This window comes from Natator depressus, chromosome 19, assembly GCF_965152275.1.
Source record: "Natator depressus isolate rNatDep1 chromosome 19, rNatDep2.hap1, whole genome shotgun sequence".
Classification (NCBI taxonomy): Eukaryota; Metazoa; Chordata; order Testudines; family Cheloniidae; genus Natator; species Natator depressus.
In genome coordinates this window covers 3,825,608-3,849,749 of record NC_134252.1, presented here as the reverse complement: position 1 = coordinate 3,849,749, position 24,142 = coordinate 3,825,608, and the positions used below count along the sequence as shown (strand labels likewise).

At 42.8% G+C, this 24,142-nt stretch overlaps 1 protein-coding gene across 1 annotated transcript; it reads right to left on the bottom strand.

Moving 5' to 3' along the window:
• Positions 1-8,277: 8,277 nt before the first annotated feature.
• Positions 8,278-23,824, bottom strand: SFPQ (splicing factor proline and glutamine rich). Its single transcript, XM_074934487.1, has 12 exons — positions 23,177-23,824; positions 22,412-22,600; positions 22,012-22,313; positions 21,733-21,828; positions 20,322-20,518; positions 19,660-19,744; positions 19,166-19,283; positions 18,892-18,940; positions 18,688-18,818; positions 9,105-9,152; positions 8,519-8,591; positions 8,278-8,350 (listed from the first exon to the last, which is right to left on the bottom strand). Exons 1-10 carry the CDS (start codon positions 23,807-23,809, stop codon positions 9,129-9,131), a joined length of 1,824 nt encoding a protein of 607 aa, XP_074790588.1. The 5' UTR covers positions 23,810-23,824; the 3' UTR covers positions 8,278-8,350; positions 8,519-8,591; positions 9,105-9,128.
• Positions 23,825-24,142: the final 318 nt, after the last annotated feature.

Sequence of the window (24,142 nt, the reverse complement as noted above, 5' to 3'; positions counted from 1 at the left end):
TCCCCTCTGGGTATATAGACATGGACCTCTGCTCTGGATTTTCTGATCTGGGGCAGCAAAGGCAGATCCCTCCAGGCCAATGGCAGGCAGGTGAGCCCACACACCAGCAAACTCTGTGCTGTAGCACCAGGAAAGGGTTTCAATTCTGCTGGCTGCATATTCCTCTGGGCCACTGCTCCTGCTGGGAGGTTGTTCCCATTAGGCTTTGACTTGCTGGGAGATGTCTTGACAGCTGGTCGGATGGGACTGGAGAAGTGCACATAGGCCGGTTGCTTCCTTGGCCCTCGAGGGGTTCCCGTCCTCTCCCTCAGGTTGGAAATGCCGCCATCTTGTGCTCTGCTACCCGTGGCGTGGATTAGCCCTGGAGGAGGTCTTAGGAAGGGTAACTTGCTGTTCTCTAGGAGGCCTTGCAGAGTGGAGCGTTCACTTTTGGTAAGAAAAGCTTTGCACCTGCTTTAAAGACAAGACCAGGGGTTAGCTCAGGGAGCAGGCACAGGAGAGCAAGAGTTCAAACCCCAAACTGAAGACCCGATTCAACACCCATTGAAGTCCTTTGAAAGACTCTGTCAGGGCCCAGCTGCCTGCCACTTTGGAAGACTGGAGCCCACTTTCCCTTTGCCCTCTCTGCAAAGTCTGGAGCTGCAAACCCCTTTTCCCTCTCTGCTGCTGGCACTTGGGTGAGCAGGTCAGGGATGGCTCCCACTCCAGGGCTGGCTCTGTGCTGGCGTGGGGTTCTTCCCACATCACCACCACCTTTTAAATGTCAGGGTCTTTGCATGAGCTGCCTTCAGCAGGGGCCAGGTTCCAGCCGCTGCTGCACCTCTCCGAAATGCTCTGCCCAGCAAGAGAAGCACAAGGGAGAAGTCAGGAGCTGCTATCCGGCTTCTGACACAACAAGGTGACTTATAAAGGTCAGGTCAGTATCGTTATAGGCACAAAGAGGTGAAATGACACAGCAGGTCAGTGGGAAAGCTGGGCATGGAACCCAGGTGTCCTGACCCCCCAGTATGGCATGATGTCCCCTGCCTCATATGGATACACAAACAGCCCCTGTTCAGGAAATGGAAATCTAGGCAAATTATTGCTCCTGTTGGGGGGTGGGGGAGGATGTAACTGGGGTTGTTGGCTCTTAAAATACAGGCAACACTTTGATATTGCAGCACGTCTGCAGGTCTGCGCTGGGGTCCATGCCAGAATCTGAGCCAGGGAATTACCGGACAAGAATTTCTTCTTTACAATCCCAGGACAGGAAGGGGCAACAGCAAAGGCTGCAGGGAACGGTCTCTTGGGGGGGGTTATTTCCATTTCCTGCAAGACACGTCCATCCGGTCTCCTTGGAGTCCTCGCAGTGGGCCAAGTGCAGCCCTGGGGGCGAGTTCACTGCCTGCACCAGATTTAAAGGGCTCCCAGCTGTTCGGAGAGTGGGTCTCAGACAGCGGTGGCATGGAGCCAAACACAGGTTGGTGGCAGAACAAGAACCCATGGTGACTACACTGCTTGCATCCACGAAGGGGACATGCCAAGTACTTGTCCAGCTGAGATTTGGGACACCAGATCCCCAAGTCTGAGAACTGGTGATTTTGAGCAGTGGTTTCTCAAGCTCTTCCATCCCCTGTCCCTGGGGGTACAGTGCAGTGTAGTCTGGGGAACCTCTAGTACAGCAATTCTCAAACCTTCAGCAACTCAAGGACCCCCATTTTGATTTAAAAAATTTTGGGGACCCCCCAAGACACCCCGCTCAGCCCCAGGCCCTGCCCCCAGCTCACCCCTTCCCCCAAGGCCCCACCCCAACCCCACCTCTTCTTGCCCCCAGCTCACTCCATCCCCCCTCCCTCCGTCGCTCGCTCTCCCCCACCCTCACTCACTTTCACCAGGCTAGGAGAAGAGCGTTGGGGTGCAGGCTCTGGGAGTTTTACTGCAGGAGGGGGTGAGGCCTCTGGGAGGGAGTTTGGGTACAAGGCAGGGGTGCGGGATGTGGGCTCCAGGATGGGGAGGGGGCTCTGGGCTGGGGTGGAGAAGAGGGTGAGAAGTGTGGGCTCCGGCTGGGCGGTGCTTACCTTGGGCAGCTCCTGAAAGCAACTGGCACATCTCTCTGGCAGCGGCTCCTAGGCAGGGGAGCCAGGGGGTCTCGGCCAACGGGACCTGCGCAGTTGGTACGGGGGGCAGCACGCAGAGATTCCCCTGCCCCTCCCGTCCCCGGGACTGCAGGGACGTGCCAGCCACTTCCAGGAGCGGTGCAGGGCCAGGGCAGGCAGGGAGCCTGCCTTAGCCCCACTGCATTACCAGAGAGAGAGGAGTTGATCCAAGGGGCCCCTGTAGTACCCTCAGGGACCCCCAGTGTTCCACAGACCCCCGTTTGAGAAACACTGCTCTAGTACAGTATAAAGCCGTAAGGGGGGGTGGGGGAGCGTGAGCCCTAGGGAGCTCTCTGTGACACCCTGAGGCTAACAGCCCATTGCTTTGGACACCCTTGACACAGGCCAGAGCAGGAGTTTGTTACAGGCAAGCTGGGCTTTGTTACAAGCAGGTTAATTCATTCACCTGCATAAAAAGGATAATAAAAGCATGTTGGAGTACAAAGACAATTCATTCCATTAAAAGCTTTTGGGGTGAAGGGGGCAGGGGTGACATTTACAGTCTCCAGTCTTGACTCCCTTTAAAATAGGAAAGATGTAATGGCTTCACCCATACGGCTGGAGTTATTGGCCACGCAGCCTTAGAGAGCAGGATGGCTGCTTGCAGGGAGACACTCGGGGTATTATTCCATGAGGATTGCAGAAATACCGTGTCCTGCCGCAAGGGGCAGCACTGTATTCGAACTCAGCTAATTCTTACCCCCCCCCCCCCATGGCCTTATTCCCCCCATTTCCCATCTACCTCAACCGCTGCTCCTCTCTTCCAAGCACTAAGCCCCATCCCACTTCTTTGCAGCTACTCATGGCTCTGTCCCTCTTGCCGTCCTTCTGCACACTTTCCCCACTCCCACCCCAGACATCTTCCCCCAGCACTACCTGCTCCTCTAGCTGTTTGAGCAGGTTTTCTTGTGCTCTTGGCAGTTCCACTCCCACCTCACTGCATCCTGCCTCCACAATTTGTAGCCCCATTTCTGATCCCCACACATTAAAAATGGCCATTGGGGTCAGACCAATGGTCCACTGAGCCCAATATCTTGTGGTTTTTGTCCAATCTGCTCTTAAAAATCTCTAATGATGGAGATTCTACAACCTCCCTGGGCAATTTATTCCAGTGCTTAACCACCCTGACAGGAAAAAAGGAAAAAGAAAAGGAGTACTTGTGGCACCTTAGTCTCTAAGGTGCCACAAGTACTTCTTTTCTTTTTACGAATACAGACTAACACAGCTGTTACTCTGAAACCTGACAGGAAGTTTTTCCTATTGTCCAACCTCAACTGCCCTTGCTGCAATTTAAGCCCATTGCTTCTTGCCCTATCCTCAGAGGTTAATGAGAACAATTTTTTCCCCTCCTCCTTGTAACCACCTTTTATGTACTTGAGAACTGTTATTTCCCTCCCTCTTCTCCTCTCCAGATTAAACAAACCCAATTTTTTCCAATCTTCCCTCATAGGTCATGTTTTCTAGACCTTTAATCATTTGTGTTGCTCTTCTCTGGACTTTCTCCAATCTGTCCACATCCTTCCTGAAATGCAGCGCCCAGACCTAGACAATACTCCAGTTGAGGCCTAATCACCGCAGAGTAGAGCAGAATTACTGTTCATGTCTTGTTTACAACACTCCTGCTAATACATCCCAGAATGTTTGCTTCTTTTTGCTAATGTTACACTTAACTCATTTAGTTTGTGATCCACTATGACCCACAGATCCCCTTCCGCAGTACTCCTGCCTAGGCAGTCATTTCCCGTTGTGTGCATCCACAACGGTTTCTTCCTAAGTGGAGTATTTTGCATTTGTCTTTAGTGAATTTCACTCTATTTACTTCAGGCCATTTGTCCAGAACATTTTGATTTTTAATTCTATCCTCCAAAGCACCTGCAATCCCTCTCAGCTTGGTATCATCCAAACTTTGTAAGTGTACTTTCTATGCCATTATCTAAATCATTGAAGACATTGAACAGAACTGGACCCAGAACTGATGCCTGCAGGACACCACTTGATATTGCCCTTCTAGCTTGACTGTTCATCTGTGTCTGATAATTCTGTTTTACTCTAGTTCCAACCACTTTTTCCAAAACTGAAATTAGGTTTATGGCCTGTAATGGCCAGGATCACCTCTGGAGCCTCTTTTTAAAAAGCCAGCCATTAGCTACCCTGAAGTCATCTGGTAAAGAGGCTGATTTAAGTGATAGTTATATACCACAGTTAGTTGCTCCAATTTCATGGCAATTACAATCCATAACATGGCATTTTTCTTCCCTGAAGGCAGTGCAGGGCACAACTCTAGCATCCCTGATGCATTGGGAACACAGCAGTGGTACCTCAAGACTTCTCAAGTACTGCAGCTGCAGAGTGGATAGAGATGCTGAGTTTCTATTTGAGAGTAAAGCAACATGAGCTTGGGTGAGGGCCCAGGCAGCATGGTAAGCTATACCAGGTGAATACTTGACTTGAGCTGAGCTTCAAGTACTAAAGCCACATTCCCGCCTCAGGTGTGCATGACCTACCTTTGCTTTCTGACTTTGCAAGGTGGTTTGCAGCAAGAGATAGCTGAGAGTTTGGATTCTTTTAATTGAAAGTCCTGGATTCTATCACATTTAGATGGTGGAATAGTCTCACACAGGGAGTGGTGGAAGCCACACTGCTGGTGACAAAGCTAAGACAAATTATTGCAGAATATTTGTCTGAAGGAGATGGGAAGAGGAAAACCAGAGTCCTGCATTAGCCAAGACAGACAAGGCCTATTCTTCCCCTACCCCCATCTCTAATTCTTATGATTTAATCAGGCACAATAAAGAGATCTCACAAGTATTTAATAAAATATTACACCAACGAACAGCAGGTGGTAGAGGACTCACCTGCTCTCAAAGCCCAATTTCCAACTGCACTGCTGCTGACAAAGCATAGAGCATCTGTTAGATAGCTGGGGCAACAAAGCCACATACCCAGCATCTGGAAGAGCAGGAGTCCCTTTCCTTGCTTGCAAGTCCAGAACAAGTGGGTTGCTCAGTCCCAAGGATATTTTTGGCACTGCTAAGTGTAACATTCTGCTGCGTTCATTCATTTCACTGAGTAACTTCCCAAAGGCAGTGGCGAGACCTAGTCCTGGAAGAGTTCTCTAAGCCTCTGCCCCCCTCCAGTTTTGCTCAGGTCTAAACGAACATGAATAATTCAGTTCAGCTATGTAATATTCATGAGTGATGAGTAAAATGGGACCTAATTACCACCCAAACCTAAAGGGAAGTTAGCTTGCGTATGTAACATGAGGACTTGCCTACAACCTTGCCAGACAAATGGTTGCATTAACACAAAGAAAATGCAACATTAGACATCCCTCTGCAGCTGAAACCCTCATTTTTTGTAGTTGCTTGAAAGAAACAGAGCAATGACTGATGAGATGCCAAATAACTGAAATCCCCCTTTTCCTGGGGAGATTGTCCTGTATCTGAACAAATGCTGAAGTGATTGCAGGGATAACTGGAAATCAGCTCAGTACGAGCTTGTTATGATGCAGAAAAGCCTGACAGCAAATTCAGCATTGCTACTGTGGGGCAGGACTCCCACTGCTGCTTTGCCACTACCTCACTATTTGCCTGCAGCCCCCAGCTCTGGGCCTGTTTTGAGCAGGTATTGCTAACCAAACTGAACAGGGTGGTTTGTTAAGGATAACTGAGCCCACATGATGGGAAGCTCATGGCCAGTCATACCACTTACTGTTCCACTTGCTGATGTACTACTTTTGGGAGCAAGGTTAGGAAACCAAAACAGGAGTCACTGGTATCACACTTCAAGCACCTGTAACACACACATGGCTGATTGTTCACTTACAGCATGGGTACACTTCCCACAATTATGTATATGCTCCAATCCAGTACTCTCTTCCCCTCCCAAGTAACACCCCAAGGATTGCCAAGAATGTTCCCAGGACGTCTAAGACACTAACTCAATTTTTAAAAAAAACTTAGGCCTCCACTGGGCTTACAGCAGGTTTCCTACTCAAATTTCCACGTCTTGTCACGCTGCTGTTCAGTTTGACCCATGCAGCATTGAAGCAAAAGGCTGCTTCTCCCGCTACCACCCTTCCACTCTAACCCCTTAATCCAGCTGTTTTAAGAAATTTTCTACAGCACTGTAGAAACCCATGATTGATCTTTTATTTGAAAGGTTGGTTACATATGGGAAAAATTTAGCTGGTATTATCTTAGTGTGGATTAATGGGATTACTGTAATCTGCGCTGGTCTAATGTTTACTCCCAAGCCTTGGCTAGCAAAGGAATACACACACAATAATGGCTATTGGCAGAGCATAAACTTCATCAGCTGCTCCGTATCACATGGCAGGACAAGATCAGAAATATGGATATTCAAAGCTGAACAGCAATCACCTTCATCCAGCACTGGTTGGGTTTGGCAGCTTTCTTGGTATGGACATATTAGAATGGAAGACCAACAAATTCCAGAGTGTGTTCACCTAGGATTGCTGCTACACTGAGTGCAATCACTTGGGTGCCAAAATGTTTGATGGCACAATAAAACTGAATATCCAACCAAACCACTTTAAGGACGTAGATAGATAAATACAGGTGAAGTTTCACCTGCAATGTCATCACATCCCTTTGTGATTCATCATGAAAGCATTAACTTAGCTGCTATCTTGACTCTTTCCTGAAGAGGAAAAGTAAAGACACGATGTGCCTTTTTTGCCAGACTTAAATCCTCATCCACACAGACTGAAGCAATAAAGCATTACAACAGGATTGGACAGCTGCAGGATTCATGCTTTCTACACAACCAACCTTATTTTGCAGTAGGTAGCTGGCTCTGGCTGAGTAACTGCAATTTTGAGATCTACTGCTGGAGAAGCAGTTGGTCTGATTAAGAACCTGATCTCTGTAAGGAGCACTTTGGAACAAGATGCTTTGTCTAGTAAACTTTCAGAATCAGGCTTCTAGTTTTGGAAACATGATAGGCAACTGCCCATCCCAGCTCACGCAGCTGCCTATTGCTTTCTAGGCTCCATTGGGATCTTGGGTTTGCCTTCTTCAGTACAGGTGCAGCACAGTACTGGAAGACATTAACCATGCAAATGCTTACACAAGCTCAAAAGACAAGAGTCTTCAGCATTCCCCACACACTCATGTTTGGATGCTTAGGGGAGGGGTTCACAGATTCTATCACATTGTGCTACATTCCCCCCCACCCCCAAATCACCACCTCATTTTTAGCAGTGATATCCAAAGTACATAAATACGTTCAACTAAATTAACTTCTGGAGTAAAACTTAAGAAAACAAATGTCATTTGTACAGCAATTGAGTATTTTATTGAAGAAAAACATTGCCACTTAAGTCCCTAGGTCCTCTCCACTGGGTTCTGGGCTTCAAACACTGCTTCTTCCTGTGAATGCAAAAACAAAGTTAGCCCCAAAATCTAGAGATGTTACCAGCAATCTTCATACATAGATCACGTTAACAGAAATATTGAATGAACACAAAAAAATCAAGCATCTGGCCATGTTCTTTAGCAATGTATATAAGCTTTCAGGATACACCTGGGATTAAGTGAATAGCATAGAAACAGGGACACAGAAGCAGTTCTGAATTGGACCACATAGCATTAGGAATCAACTCGTAAGGATCTTTACATCACTGGTTTCAAAAAAGTGTTCATTCTGTTCAATCTGCCTAAAGGATAGATCAGATGCATACAACCATCAACAGTCCAAAAGAAAATATTTAGCAAGTTTCCCCCGGGCCTGTGGTTTTAAGAATTGGCATAATATTTTGTAAATGTTTTAGACTGAAGTCTAGTCAAATGGTGGGAGAAAAGAACTCTAGTCTAATTCCAGCTCTGCAGATTCCTCCTTATGGTCCCTGCATACTACCTACTATCTGCTTGCTCCCACACATATAAAAAACAGGTATAATATTGATTCACCTACCTTGCTGGGTGCTGTGAAGTTCAACTGTTTGTAAAATGTTTTGAAGATGAAAAGCAGAACTAATTTTTTGCATCGAGTTTAATTTAGGTAATTGTTTTACTCAAGAGCTACGCTATCTGCCCTAAACCTCTCTCCTCCTAATGCACCATGCATTTCTTATGGTGCTTGAAATTAACATGTTAGCTTCCTTGTTTTTGTCTGAGCACCTGTAGAGTTCAGTGAGCAGGGTTTATTGATGCTGCAGAGCCGGAAAGCCTCAAACAATGCTTATCTTGGTTCTACAAAAGAAAGATTAAAAGGTTTTATATAAAATCCATTGAAGAATTACTTCTGACCTTAAGAATCTATATTAAGATCAGGTCAAGTTTTAGGCAGAAACTGCTAAGTACACTTAGGGTCATTTCTTCTTACAAACTCAGTATCCCAAGATTAAATCTACTACTCACCCATTCACTTTGCAGTCTGGCTACTCCACATCTCCTGACATCAGGTCACAGTCTGGATTGTGCTCAGGCTTTACTGTTGCATAAGGAAAAAATACGTAAGTTATGTCTCCCATAAAATGATTTTATACCCCCCAAATACAAGTCACTTATTTGGTGACTCTCCATTTGGCCCTTCCTTTATGAGGTGCAGCATCTCAGCAAAGTAGAGGCCATGGAATTAAGAGGAAGTTTGGAGTCTAAAGTAGAACATGACCAACCAAAAATGACAGCTTGCACAATCGTAACTACTTATCTTGGAGGTGTAAAAAGCATGTTAACTCTATGGCAGGGGTTCCCAAAAATGTATTCAGAGGGTGAACCATATCAACAAGATTGTTTGATACCCTACCTACCCTCCCCCATTTGCTATTATAATGGAATGCCTGTGGCAACTACTGCAATTGCTTACACAAAAATGTAAGTTTAACTTTTTAACATAATTTAGCTACTGGAAACAAGAACCACCACCAGCACTATGCCACAACCCTTTAGACAGACCATAGTTTCTGAACTTTTTTTAAAATTAAAGATTAACAGATATGCTTACTTCACATGGATGAGCACGTTTGTTTCACTCAGCTTGCATCATCTTCACCTAAAGGATAACAACTGAAGTTATTATAAAAATACACACACTAGAAAGTTTCTGAAAACAAAGTTCTAACCCATTACAAAATTCTAACCTTTAAATTAAAAGTAAAAGTTTAAAAGATACATGGACTGATTAGTTATGAGGGAATTTACAAATTATTCAAAAATACTAGGTGGAAGTAGTGTAAGGGGCAGAAATAGGCTAGTCTAAACACTTGTAAGAAAGTAAAAGAATATGCAGGTGGTTGAGTGAAGAACTGCACCTAATCTGAACACCAAGCCATAACTGCTAGCTTCACCAGTCTGAGTACAATGAAGTTTGATTGCAGTCAGAGGTATACTATCCCTTATGTGAAGGTATGTAACTGTGAAACTATACTAGTTATTTAACCACAGTTTGGCTTATCTGTAGTAATCCACGCTCCATATGGATGAAGCAAAAGTGTTCCTGATACTAGCTGTGCCCAGCCCAAGAATCCTACAAGTGCATTGCAATCCAAAGGAAGACACTAGAGTTTGTCATGTGCTTTTCATTACCTTCATTCTGTCACAGCTTCCCCCCCCGCATATTAAGCCTTTCACTACAGCTATGTTGAGGGCAAACTGCAAGGGGCTGAATGAAGATCTACTCATCAGCAACTAGGGACAAGTCTGTACAAAGTTCTGTGCACACTATTAGTCGGAGGCAAAGCACACTGCCTTCACAATGCTACTTAGCCAGCCATGGGGATGAGACACCCAAATTTAATATCAAACCCATCTCTTGGTACAGTGTTGACACTGAATTATAAATCGACAATAGACAAAATTTAGTATATGCACATTGTTTTCTATGCTGTAGCACCAAAAACTATGCATAAGGGATACTATATCTTTGTGCATCTTTTCAACACTCCAGATTATGCACTTGTAGCCACCCCCTTTTCCCCAGATAGCTCTTCAGTACTGGTGTTCAACAGCAACATTTATAGGTGGGGTATTCACAGTCCACTGTGGGATTGCACAATCGAGTCCTAACTTGTCAATCATTATCTAGCAGCAATGACAGACATGGGAGAAGGCCAATCCTCCCATTTTTTTCTTTTCCATTAGGCAGCCATTTAAAAACCCCACTAGCTGATATGGAAAGAAATCAGAAGCTGATCAGTTGATTCCAGCCTTGCTAGTAGTGGAAGAAGCCAAGTAACAGTCCAAAACAGCACACTGCAATTTCTCCAACATGCTTAGCCTCATTTAACATGTTACAACGCACAGGCCTTCCTGATCATGTCACTGCAGCTGGCAATGATTAACAGACATGCAACCCCAACACCGCTCAAGTCCTAAAACTACTCACAGGCCTCAATATTTAGCTGTTTAGTGTTTTGCTATTGGGGAAACTGCAAGCAAGACTTGATATGCTTAATGTTACAGTAAAAGCCCCCATATTCTACACTGTGCTGTGCTCTCCCCTGACAGCACCAGTATCTGATCTAACAGGTACGCATATATATTCTGGCACCACACTTCCGAGCTTTAGATAAACTTTTGGGAAAAGTATAATTTATAGAGAAAAAGATAAAACCAAGATGAAACACAATGCAAGCACTTCAGTGTACTGTTATTTCTCATACCCACTTATTACAAGTTGTTTGCTTAAAATAGACACGCCCATTTGTTTTTAAGAAACCTACTGCACTAAGTTTCGTTACTGCAGACAAATCAAACCTAGTATGAAACCCATTGCTTTGTCACAAATTGCTTGCTCCAAGAGTGTAAAAAGCCTATTACCATTCCAAGTATGCAGAAGAAGGTAGATGTGTCCATATAACCCCTCCATGATGTTCCTGAAGGTAAGTCACGTGTCTAGTAAATACCCAGCACACTGGCAAAACTGAACAGACCTGACTGTTGGTTTAGATACACCTAATAATCCAATTCTTGCAGTTTCACAGCAAACATACTGCCAATTTCATTACTCAATTTTACTCATAGAAAACTCTAAACAATGGCAACAGCCTAAACTGGCTTAAAGACTAATGGTGTCACAGGTTGAACAGCTTAAGTTCAGCTACACATTTAATGTAACTAAAGAGCTGTTACTGAGTTATGAAGTGCAGAAATTACTTTGATTTTTCAAAAGAACATGAATACAAACAGCAGAGGGCAAGCCTATCTAGTTTATAAACTGCTGACCAATGAGTAAGATTCTTTCTTGAAAGATACAATACAGAAGTATAATGTCCAAATTTGACAAAAATGTACACCAGAAACAAGTATGCAAAGTAAAACTTTGCATCTCAAGTTGAAAAACCCTCGCAATACCCCTGAAAAAGGTTTCTTATGCATTGCCAAGAACCAGCTCAGGGGATGAAATAAGGAAACGTATGACATTCAGACCCTGTAATTACAGCTAACTAGCATAACAAAGCATATAGGAGCTGAAGGTCGACACATTCGGAAGTTTGGAAACATTTAGGTATATAACCTTTTGAAACACCATATCTGGTATTTCAAGCAGTGAATTTAGAATAAGCACACACTTGAAAGATATTCTGATAAAAAATTAAGCTACTTTGATCAGTACATTCACTACCAAGATGAATATGTAAAGACAGGAATCCACAGATTCCCAGCATATTCAGTTGACTTTAATTGAACATATTTCATGATCACTGTCACCTAAAAATTAAAACAAACGTATCTTAAGTTGATAAACCCTGAAAACTAATAATGGAGATATTTGAACAATTTATGACCTGAGAAGTACTTACACCCAGTATTAAAACTCACTACAGTGAGTTTTACATCTTTATCACCTAGTTCATTGAAGGCTAGAGCAATGATTACCAATATATTTTCTAAATAGCCAAGACTCTACAAGGGGATGCACTGCAGATGAGATATTTTGCTACTACAGAAAGTTAATACAAGTGACAGGTTTTCTAGGTGCAAATTGCACCCAGTTGACTAGTTAAAATGATTCTAAAATCACATTCCCTCTTCCCCACAGAGCTCACCTAAGAATATCTTCTTCATTACAATGTACTTTAAGAAAATCCACACAAGCCAAGTCACACATGTACAAAGGAATCGGGTCTGAGATATTCATCTAAGAATTGCAATAAGTTGCTTATTGCTGCTGAAAAAGATACAGCTTAAAACCGAAAGCCACGCAACTTTGATGCAACCTAAACATTATACAAGTATGAAGAGTGCTGCACTGTAATTTCATAGTCGGAAGTGTGATGTCAGAATACCCACAGAATAAGGTTACACAGAAAGTCACCAAGTTATATTATATTGCTTGTTACCTACCTGTACGCAGTCGGCAATGAGAATCTCGGAGCAAGCAGGAATACTACATCCGGGTCCTAATGTCCATTGCCATTTGTGGTACTACGTTCCTCACAGTTATGAACTGCAGAAATGCTGGCTAAGTGCAGTTATGTAGCAGGCCACTACTTTTAAGAGTGTAAAATTGCAGTCTCAAAAACTCCAGCAAAAACTTGCTGCCACAGTAAGTGGTTGCCGCCAAGGAGAAGCCAAGAATTTTTCTACCATAAAAATACCACAAAATCTCACAAAAGCAGTTTCAATTTCTCATAAGCTGTATTTCTATTAGGTGGTGTGATGTATCTACATAGTACTGTAGATATGGTCTGTATTCATTTTTAAGGAAGTGTGAAAACATGCAAAAGGATACCCATTTCTATATGCGGCAGAATAAAAGTTTAAAATGGGCTCAATTTAATTAAAGCAGACTAAATTGTAAAAGCCAATATTTTCTCTAAGTCCAGTACAAAAAAAAGGTTCTACGTGGTGGTCTAGACCATCTAGAAACGGGTCTGCCAGACCAAGGACTTTTCTTAAGGGATTTGAAAACCCTTTACTTCAGTTATGTAAGTCACCTGACTTTGTGAAGACTCCAAAACCACAGAACCATGGGGAAAGACCACAGGAACATGACAACTTCCTTAACACCTCCCACCAACTTAATAACTGGGTATAAAATTTTAAAATTCTGACATTTGTCTGTCAGCTTTTAAGACTGTACCTTTAAAAAGGTTTTGAAATCCAATTGGCCAGACGCTACTGTATGCCTGTAACTCACGCAACTCAAAGCAGGACTTGACTGGTTTTTAAAAAGTCTGCTTATGCAACTACAACACTGGGTACACGGTTTAATAAAACGATTTCAGATGTTGTAGAAACTGCTGAATCTTTCAGCATGGGTTTGCTAAACAGAGTTTCGCAAACTGTCTATTTTTAAGACCTAGCAACAGCTTACATACAAATAGGGGTACTAAAAAGAAAACCTCTGGAAGGTAATGATTTAGGACATCAGCATCCTTCACTCTTCAAAGTTACAGTACTACAAAAGAAAGCATTTTAGGATATGTGCCAGCATCTCTTTAATAAAGAATGACATGTAATCTGAAAAATAAACTGAAAAAAATTAATTTAATGTTTACCGTCAGAGTTCCCCATCTCAGACACTTTCACCCTCTGTGGGTGTCCACGAACACCCTTTTGAAAGTATTTGCATTGAGTCCCTACTATAAAATTCATACGAGTTGTAATTGGACTGCTGATTTTAAACTAAGAATCCTATACAAAGGATCCCAGCCACTTGATCATCTCCAGTTTAAGAACTGCTGATCTAAGATTTCCTACATTTCAATTCATAGTGGTAAAGTGTCATCTACCCTCTTTAAAAAGTTCTGGGAAAATAGGAACAGATTTGCCAAACTGGCTGAGTCTCTATTTAGACACTTAATATTTAGTCACACAGCTGGTTATCAACATTTCACAGCTTGCCAGTATTTTACAATTGAAGTTTGTCAGCATTTAAACAGTGCTCACTTCTGAAGACAGACTGTTTGTATTCCAAGGTAATGAAATCTAAACACTAAAACTTTATCCAGAGAGACAGAATTTAGGATTAGCCAATACTTAGCACAAACAGTGGAAAGACCTTCTAACAATTAAAACTATTCACAGAATGCTCAACATTTTGGGAGTCAGGTAAAAATACAACCAAACCAAGTAAGTTTACCAACTTTGCACAAGCAGGTTGATGTATCCTGTCTTAACACCAAGGCATTTTACACTGGGAAGCCATGCTCCCAGCTTGTCAGGCACAATAACGGTAATAAAGTCCAGCATACCTTGAATTCTTATGGGGTTTAATTAAGTGGACAGCAAACTGTAAATTCATCAAACCATCTCCTCTGTCAGACTCTTAAGAGGGAGTTTTATTTGTACTATGTAACATTAGCTATTGAACTCCAGGTTTAGTCCTACTCTTGCCTTCCAAATGTCAGCATTAAGATCTGACAATATCAGAACAGGGGTTCTCAACCAGAAGGTGCGGTGAGCTGAGCCAAACTTAAGTGGCACTGTGACCTGGCACATGGGCAGCAGAAGCACCAAGTAAAAAGAAATGCGAAGATTGGGCATGACTCAAAAAAAGCTGAGAGCCCTACTACAGTGCAAGAGGCTATTTATTTATCTGAATTTAACATGATGCATTTTAAGATTTAAGTACTACAAGGTCTATGAAAGATAACTTCAGTTTTTACAAACCCCTGACATTAACCCTAGTTGATTTCTGAACTGTAAGAGTTAGTCCACTCAATTAGCATAGTTAGCAAATTACAGAGTACATATTAAAAACCTCCTTGTTTTACTCAATACTCCCTGGTCTTCTTACCAAGCAATTTCAGTTAGGTATTAAATACTGAACCAGGCCAATCCTGCATCTCAGGCAGACAGCTTATGTATAAAACTAACATTGTCACATTTACAGCCCTTTAATTGGGAAGTCAATCCAAGCCATTCTGTGGATTTCTTTTAAAAAGTGACCTTTTCAACTTCTTTAAAGATTTCAAGCAGTGGATGCCAAAGAGAAGTCTGTTACCAACCCACCCTCCATTGTTAAAATCTAAAACTCATTACATGACAGCAGCATCATTTGCAGTTTAGTTTCCATTACTGCATCTTACAACACTTGCACAATTTCCATTTATTTCCTTATTGCAGTATAAAGAATGCTCTGAAAGTCTGTATCCATTGGAAGATCAAGTATCGGTCTACAACTATTTGACCCAAACTTAAAGCTTGAGGCATAACAGGAGGAGGCCTCACCCTTAAGCTAATTTTCCACATCCTGGTCTAAATCAGACCTCTAAATCCAAGACTCATTTCTTCTATGTTGAAAGGTATGGCATTTAGCCTCATTTAGAACCGTGAATGGCGAGTTTAAGATCAGAATAGTTACTACATTTAGTATTCTATTTATTTGAAGCACAGTAAAAAAAAGTTGGTACACTGCCATCAAGTTAGGGATGTTATACATCAAAAAAACAGCTAAATTTTTTTTGAAACACTGCATTACATAATTAAATTTTACTTGTCCAAACAGACCACTTACAAATATTAGGTCACTAGTTTCTAACATCCATAAAAATGTAGCTTTCTTACTAAAATGCAAGAATTAAAAAGTTGGTGTCTAAACAAGGCAGACAAAAACAAACTGGAATGAAACTATTGGTCACATCTAAAACCGGGGCTTTTTGTTTGGGCCTTCATATTCTTCTCTCCCTCTACCATATCCTGCTGGTGTTCCAGGCCCCATTCCTCTAGGGCCCTGGCCACCCACAGGCCCCGCACCTCCCTGCCCAAAGCGTTCAGCACGCTATTGGAACAATATATTAACAGTTCATTATATGTAGTTGATGTCCATGTGTGTTAAGTATATATTTTTAGAAGGTTCCGTAGTCAAGGTTCGTCGATACAATCACCATTGAGCCGATCCACAGGTACCGGGAACATAGAAAGGAAAAAAGGGTAATTTAAAAATTAGTTTATTGTAAAACATGCCTTGAGGTATGTTCCCAACTTGATGCATTCTCATACATCTGTTACAAAGAACAGATATTCCCTGCAGTGCTAGAAATGTAAGCATTAGTGCAGATGTGAATTAACACCCTTTCCAAAATGAGCTCTAGCAATTTTCAACCAAGTTTACGCAAACAGCTTGCAAACTCAACTTTAGTTCAGTACAGGTTTTGTTTACATCAATAAGTTATTTCCAAATAAACCTAGCCAGAAAAGGCAGATTCAGTTCACTGAAGTATGAGCTGACATTAATAAAATGTCATTGTAAAGAGGATGCCTACTCACCAGTTAATGGCATGTGCTGCATTAGAGACCATGTGCTTTTCAAGATGGGCTTTAAGACTACATCTGCTGACTAAACTGCAGAAGCCTTAAGTAGTAAAACAAACAACTGTAATACAGTGCTACTGGATTACAAGAATGAAAAATGTGAAAGGCTAATAAAGCAGTGATTTACCTAACCAACACAATTGCTTGATCAAAAGACCTTAATTTATTCTCATATTTTCAGGTCTATTGCTATATAACCAAATGTAAAAATGGGTTCACAGAACTACATTTTAATCACAGTGTTTCAAGTGTGCCCTTTGTGCATTTCACTAAGTGCACCCATTAAAGCCCCCCTCCCTTCCCAGCTTCACCACAAGCTCTTGGAAAGTCCACTAAGACTTTACAATTATTAAAAGACTTCAGGGACTGTCTCCCCATCAGAGTTGCAAACAATGAATTGGACTGCAATAAAGCAGAGACTTCAAATATCTTTATTAATGCATCTAGCTGCACTTATTTCTACCAAGCTACCAGATAAGCAAGTAGGTGTGGCTGGCAGCAGATCTCTAAAAGTTACATCAATACTGTGAAGTCGAAGATAGCTTTCAACTTCCTTTTCAAATAAAAGTTTCACTACCCCCTAAAAGAATAATAATTTCAATTTACTAAATTAAGTCTGTAAATACAGACCATGGGTTAAATTCAGACTTTTCTCCAGTTACTGGCATAGAATTATTTGAAAGTTAGCTTCAATCTTTCTGAGGCAGGAATTTTCAGAAAACAAGGAGTTTCTAGCTTCTCCATAATTCATGTCTTCTTTACAAAGTTTATACACCAACTAAAACCTAATTGCAACTCTTAAGTTTAATAACTGGGACTGCACTTCATGGCATAGAGAGCCATGTCCTAGGGAACTTTAGGCAGTTAAACCATCTTAACAGCCACATGTTTTGATGGTATCAAGTTGTTTTAAAGTATTACGCAAGTTCAACATGCACCTGTACCAAGACTTTTAAAATGAGGAAAAAAATGTACACAGCATTCGCCACAGACTACCTAACTGTTCACTCGACACTTATGAATTGCTTAAAAATGTTATCAGTAGATTACAGATGCATTAAGGCCAGCAGCATCATCTACTGAATCAATGCTTTGCAAAGTTAGATACCAGAGGTATGGTTTCCATAAAAAGAAGATACCTGGTAAGCTACTGTGGTAGCACACCATATGAAGCCAGAGGCCTGAGTACAGTCTAACCTTAAACCAACCCAGAAAAAGATTATCTGCATTTTGTGCCAGAGGGTGTGCACCCTCGACAGGGAAGGTGGAAGCATACTATCATCAACCACTTGACCCAGAATAGACTTCCAGCCTATTAAAGCATTTCTGTCAGCACTGCTCCAGTGGGATAGCACCAAGCAGAATCCAACCCCATGCACACATTTAGTGTGCCAAAAATAGTATTGTTTGGAAACATACCTCTAAACATGAGGTATGCAGTAGATTAAGAACCTGCATCTACAGTCATGCCCAACAAGTGGGAAACAAGAAGTTAGAACAGGCTATCATTCTTTTGTCAGATAGGAGTCACAAAATGACTAAGGTCAAGGAGTACTGGGAATATCTAAACATGCCTAAAGCTGCTAACTGCATTTCTGCTCTTTTGATATTATGGCAAACATTAGCACACAGAATATGGTATACTGTTTGCCATCTGATTACTCACAAGTTGGCAGTGATGAGTAATCTTTTGCATAAACATACATGAGTACAGATTTGCATTTTGCAGTTATCAATGCAAGGGTGCACTGATTTTGTAATTAGGCTTGGAAGGACCAGATTTTAATTGGTCTCAGTAATTACACATTGGAGAACAAGAGTAGAACATAGCACTTGCTGACAATTGATACAATTATGAAATAGTTTTAGATAGAATTGACATGCTTCAAGCTCTCCTGTGTCAATTTGTTGTAAATTAATTTCTACAGTAATTACATCTTGATAAATAAGCCTTATTTCTTGTTAGAGCAAAAATTTAAGCTGTTGGAAATCAATCCAGTATTATTAAACATCAAAATTCATGAAAAAAATCCTTCCAAGGCTAAATATAATGCAGGTACTCAAAACCCAACCAGTAATAGGGTTACCAGCACATATGCACATTTGAATTTGTTTACAGACAACTTCTGTCTAAATGACCACTCAAAAACTGAATTACTGTACATACTGCCAGACTAGTCCTTAATATTGCTATTACATACACTGACAAAAAAGCAGTCAGTACTTAAAGAGATTTAAACCATCTACCATTCAAAAATTGGTAGAGTTCAGAATTTCCTGCCTTAATTTCCCCCCTACTAAAGTAAAGCCACCACAGGATACATTACCATGTCACTTCCCATCATAGAACCACTCATGGCTGGTTGGCCAACACCAGGACTGGCTTCATAACCTATGCCGCCACCACCACCGCCACCACCCATAGGTGGGAATTTCTGAGCTGCTGCACCATAGGGATCTAAAAGAAAAATACATAATCATATTCTGACAAGTTTTATGTTAACCATGTAAATGCATTTAACAATCCTTACCTCCCATGTTCATTGTGCTAGCACCACCCATTCTCATGTCTCTCTCTCTCTGCAAAGGCAAAAATAGATCAGAATGAGTAATCAGTTCTGTTCCCCCTTTGAAGGCCTGCATTTCATGAAGCAGGTGCACCATTTAACAGTATCCATTCACCTACCAAAATTACTTGGTTATTAGTTACTTTGAACTATTTTTTGAAACTAAGAAAATCCCAGTAGCATCGCAAATTAGTTTAATTATCCATAAACCACAAAGCTTTATTTTGTTAATACTTACTGGATCCATGTAACCCATTCTACTATAATTCTCTTCTCTCTGTCTTCTCATCTGTTCTTCCATCTCACGCTGGCGAATCATCATTTCTTCTTCCCGTCTACGACGTTCTTCCTCCTGCCTGATAATTGTGTGTTATTATACCTCAAAAAGCAGAATATATACACCCTTAATATTTTTATAACCAACCTGAACATAAAAAGTGAGCATCTTACAATGTGTGTTGGTGATTGGTGGATGAAAAGGCCAAGTGAATTCAACTTCAGTGACAGCTAAAGATTAACCATGTAATGCTCAGTAGTTTTTGGACACCACTCAGAAAAATACCTACATGACTCAAATCTCAAGATGTTGAAGTAAAAATGATAAGCTAGCTTTAACATGCAAACCTCAACCTGCAATTGTATCAGAACATGCACAACTGTCATTTGCACAAACATTGTTGTACAGTAGTTAGTTTTTAGTGACAAAATCTTGTTTATCAAATCCAGGCCTACCTCAGCTGAATTTCCTTGCGTTTCTGCATTTCTTGATTATGAAGTTCCTCCATACGCCTCAATTCTTCTTGACGCCTCATAAGGTCTGAAAAAAATAGTTTTTCAATATCCCCTTTGTACATATTTAAGTTTTTATTCTTACAGAGTGTTACCTCACTTCAACCACTTACCCTAGCCCCATTTAAGTTCTACATGGCATACAACTGATACTGAAACAGGACTGCTTTTCTCATCAATTAGAGTCATTAATAAACCACTCCCCTTTTAAATTACAGTTGGCCAAACAGAATTTGTGCTATGCTCACAAAAAACCCTGAAAAACAAACTGACAACTTTGTGGGAAGCTTTTTCTCCTCACAGCAGCCTACTGAGCAACCAGAATTCCCCATCTCGCAAAGCCACGATAACAATGTACACCCAGACTATACAAAGCCAATTAATAGGCTCCCATATTTTTATGCAAAATAAAATTTACAGGGAACAGGAAGCAAGATTTAAATTGCAAGGTACTTTTTAAAAACAATTCTCAAGCTCCACCTGGCTCTTTACTGTGGATCAGTTAATGAAAACCTAAAACACAAACATCCATATAATACGACTATTTGTATAGATAGCCCACACAACCAGAAAACAAAGGCAACAGAAGAATTAGTGCCAATCACCTTGACGCAAGAGATTTGCCTGATGTTCATGATAGGCATCTTCCATTTCACTTTCAAGTTTGTCCTTGGCATCTTTCATGTTTTTCTCCACCTGATCTCTTTGCTGTTTTTCCATTTCATCTAAGGATTTCCACCTCTGGGAATATTCAAATTCAAAACTGCCATGCTGAGCAAAGCGGGGTGGAGTTTCTCTTTCCCTACAAATGGAATAGAAAATATTAACTAATAATGAATTTAAAAGAGGAGCTGTGTAACAGGTTCACTTGAATACAGAGTTCAAAATTAACCAGTTTCTTTCTAAGTCACAGTATTTTCAAGAAATATTCGAATTATGCTTAGAGTTTTAAAGTCTTTTCTAAAACTCTGCTGTGACACTACATATTCTACCACAGGCCAGATGTTCAGAAGAATCTAGAAAATCCCACTAATAGAAGCAGTAATTTCTTCCAGGAAATTAATAAACAAAGGAAGAATACATTGTTACCTAGGTCCAAAACATGTTTTTTATATTACAATTAGAAAAAATTCTGTTTCACAGTTAACGAACCACAGACTCTGCCCATGAGGATAAGTGACTTAGCAGTTGGACTGAGAAAGGGTATTTACACCCACAGCCCATTGAAAAGTCAAATGATGTCCACATCTTCATCACTGCAATTCCCTGAAATATCATTTTTGTTTAAACTTTTCTGAATGTGTTGGTTTCAAACCATTAATATAAAACATTTCATTAAAGTGGCATCAACTTGAAATCTTTTTAAACAATTTTCAGATGTAGTTAAGAATTCCCATTTTCAATAATGATTTCGGTACATCTGAACATTTTAACCCAGCATCAGATACTACAACTGCCATTCCAATGTTTGTGCTTTTTAAATTTCCTTCTTCTCTGTTGCTGTGTGAAAACTCCCAAAGTGCTATTAAGTGCACAAAACAAGCAAAGAAAATTTTTTGTATTACTTGTAAAATTAGTAAAGCTATTTTTATACAGAACAGTGATTTTAAAGTTATTTTAGTGGATAGAAAGAAAAATAACCTATGAGAAGTTGTCAAATTCAACATTGGCTTCATAGCAAAAATTTTATTAAAGCTAATGTTAAAAAAATTACATTACTACACAGGTTAAGAAAAGAGTGTCTGTACATCTGGGTATAGTGCTTAGATATCCACAAACACAAAGTTTGTTTTAAAAATCATAAGGTACATATGTTAAACTATCATGTACTGTAATATAGTTGAGCATAAGCTTTCGTGAGCTCACACTCAAATAAATTTGTTAGTCTCTAAGGTGCCACAAGTAGTCCTTTTCTTTTTGCGAATACAGACTAACACAGCTGCTACTCTGAAACCTGTAATATATTTGAGATCAATATGCCTTATCTCTATACGGAGGAAAAGAGAGTGCCCCTACTTCTGATACATTGGATTCTTCTGGGCAAGCTTTTCTGGAAGACCGTCTTCATCATCCAGTTGTTCAAGTGGTTCCACAATAACTGGCCTAGGAGTACTAAACAAAAACAAAAATCAGATTTTTCTAGTATGAATGCTGCTTGTGGCTTTTAGAGGAAAATTTGTTTATAACAATTATCACTTAAGCTAACTTGTGATAAAATGGCAGTAAGAGACTAAATGTTTACCTCCAACTGCCATGTTTAAATAAGATACATTTCTATATAGTCAAACAGCTTACGTTGTCAACAAGAATACTCCTTCAGTGCACCGTTCAAATGCTTTCCTTGCAGCTGGCTTAGATGCAAATTCAACAATGCCTTTTCCTGTTGATCTGCCACGATCATCTACAATCACAACAGCTCTTTCAACTGGACCAAACTGTGAAAAAGCTTCCTCCAACAACTCATTGGACACATATGGTGAAAGATTACGCACAGACAGAGCAGCAGCATGTGTGGCAAAACGAACTCGAAGCTGTCGGCCCCTCATAGGAATATCATCAAGTTCTGCCTTTGCAATTTCAGCCAGTGCTCTGGATTCCTGAAAAAAATTTGAGACCCAGTTTCAACAAAACAATTGTCTCGCCGTAATTTAGCTGAACAATAACAGATTTAAATGGCTATCGTATGAGAACCCACCAATTTAATGAATCCAAATCCTTTCCCCTTGTTGATAAAAACCTCTCCAGGCTCCCCATATTTAGCAAATAATCTTTTGAATTCTTCATCTGTAATATCAGCAGGCAAGTTCCCCACAAACAGACGGCAACGTTGCGTGTAAGTCTTCTCTCCAGGTCGCCTCAGAAGAGACAGATTTGCTTTAAAGCCCTACAAAAAACAGAGACCAGTTCAAAGACGCGTGGCTTTTATACCAGTTGCAAGCCTTCAATCAAAGCAGCTCAAACAGCTGCCACCCTCTTGATCACAGTACGGCCCCGCCCACCAAATATCACACGTCGCCCACATCAATGCAAGCAGGAGCCCGTATGGTCACAGGTACCCCAGCCAGCCCTCTAGCTGTAACTGGGTTTAGTCACCAATATGCAAACTGCGCCGACGCGGTCAGTCAGGCGGCCTCATTCCCTACTGCAGCCCGCCCCGCATTTAGGCAAGGCCACGCACCCACAGCAGGGAGAAGCCGCGTCCAATGGGCCGATAGCACCTTCCCTCCGCAGGGCCACGTCCCCGTCCCCCCCCGGCCCCGTGCAGGGGTATCTCCTCGCCCCCCTCCCCCCCCCCAACGAGCACGCCCCCCCCCCAACACGGTACGGCCACTCCGGCGCGCCCCTCGGCACATTCCCGCGGCTCCCTTCAAGATGGCGCCGGGCGCGCGGGGAGGCCGAGCGCAGCCGCCGCCATCTTGTAGCGGTGGGGGGGAGGGGAGAGGATCCCGGTCTCGCTCACCTCGTCCGTGGTCTTCTCGCCGCTGCCTCCGGCCGAGCCCTGCTGCAAATTGAGGCCCTGCCCTTGGTGCTGCGGGCCCTGGCCGCGCCCGCGCTGCTCGCCGCCCGGGCCGCCGCGGTGTCCCTGCCCCCCCTTGGGGTGCGGGCCGCCGGGGCCCTGCTGGGGGCCCCCCGGACCCTTGGGCCCCCCGCCGGGAGACTGGCCCTGACCTTTCTTGGGGCCGCCGACAGGGGTGGGGCTCGGCTTCGGCGGCGCCTGCCCCCCAGGGCCGGACGGGGTGGAAGGAGGGGCGGCAGCGGCGCCCGCCGGGGCCTGCGGCTGTTGCTGTCCCGCGGCCGGGGTGGGCCCCGCCGGGGCCCCAGGGCCGGCCTGGCTGCCGGAGGGGCCCGAGGCAGTGGCAGTGACGGAAGCGGACGAGGCGGGCGGCGTGGCGGTCGAGACGGGCGGCTTCGGGGGTTCGGGCTTCGGGACCCCGCCAGGCGGGCCGCCCCCTAAGGGGCCGCGGTTCTGGCCAAGCCCCATGCCGGGCGGTGGAGACCGGAAATCGTGGTTGGGGCCTCCCCGGCCTCCGCCACCGCCTCCGCGCCGGTGGAAACCGCCACCGCCTCGGCTACGGAACCGATCCCGAGACATGGCGCCGCTGTTGGTCTCTTCTCCTCAGGCTCGGCGCCTTGCGCACAAAATGGCGGCTACGCCAAACGGCCTCGCCGGCGCCTTTGTCCGCCCCTTATATACCTTCTCCGCCCCCGGAAACCACCCTCCATCTCGGAGTAACCAATAGAGAGCCGAGAGTGCAAAGACTGATAGATCTAATAGCCAATAGTCCGCACCTACTATGCCACATCTTTTCTCCCGTTGGTAGGAAATCTGCTCCCTGCTGATTGGTCCGTTTGACCTCCGAATACCCGACGGTATGATCCGTTATACTCCTGTGTGCTGATTGGACAATTTGACCGGCAGGCGGGT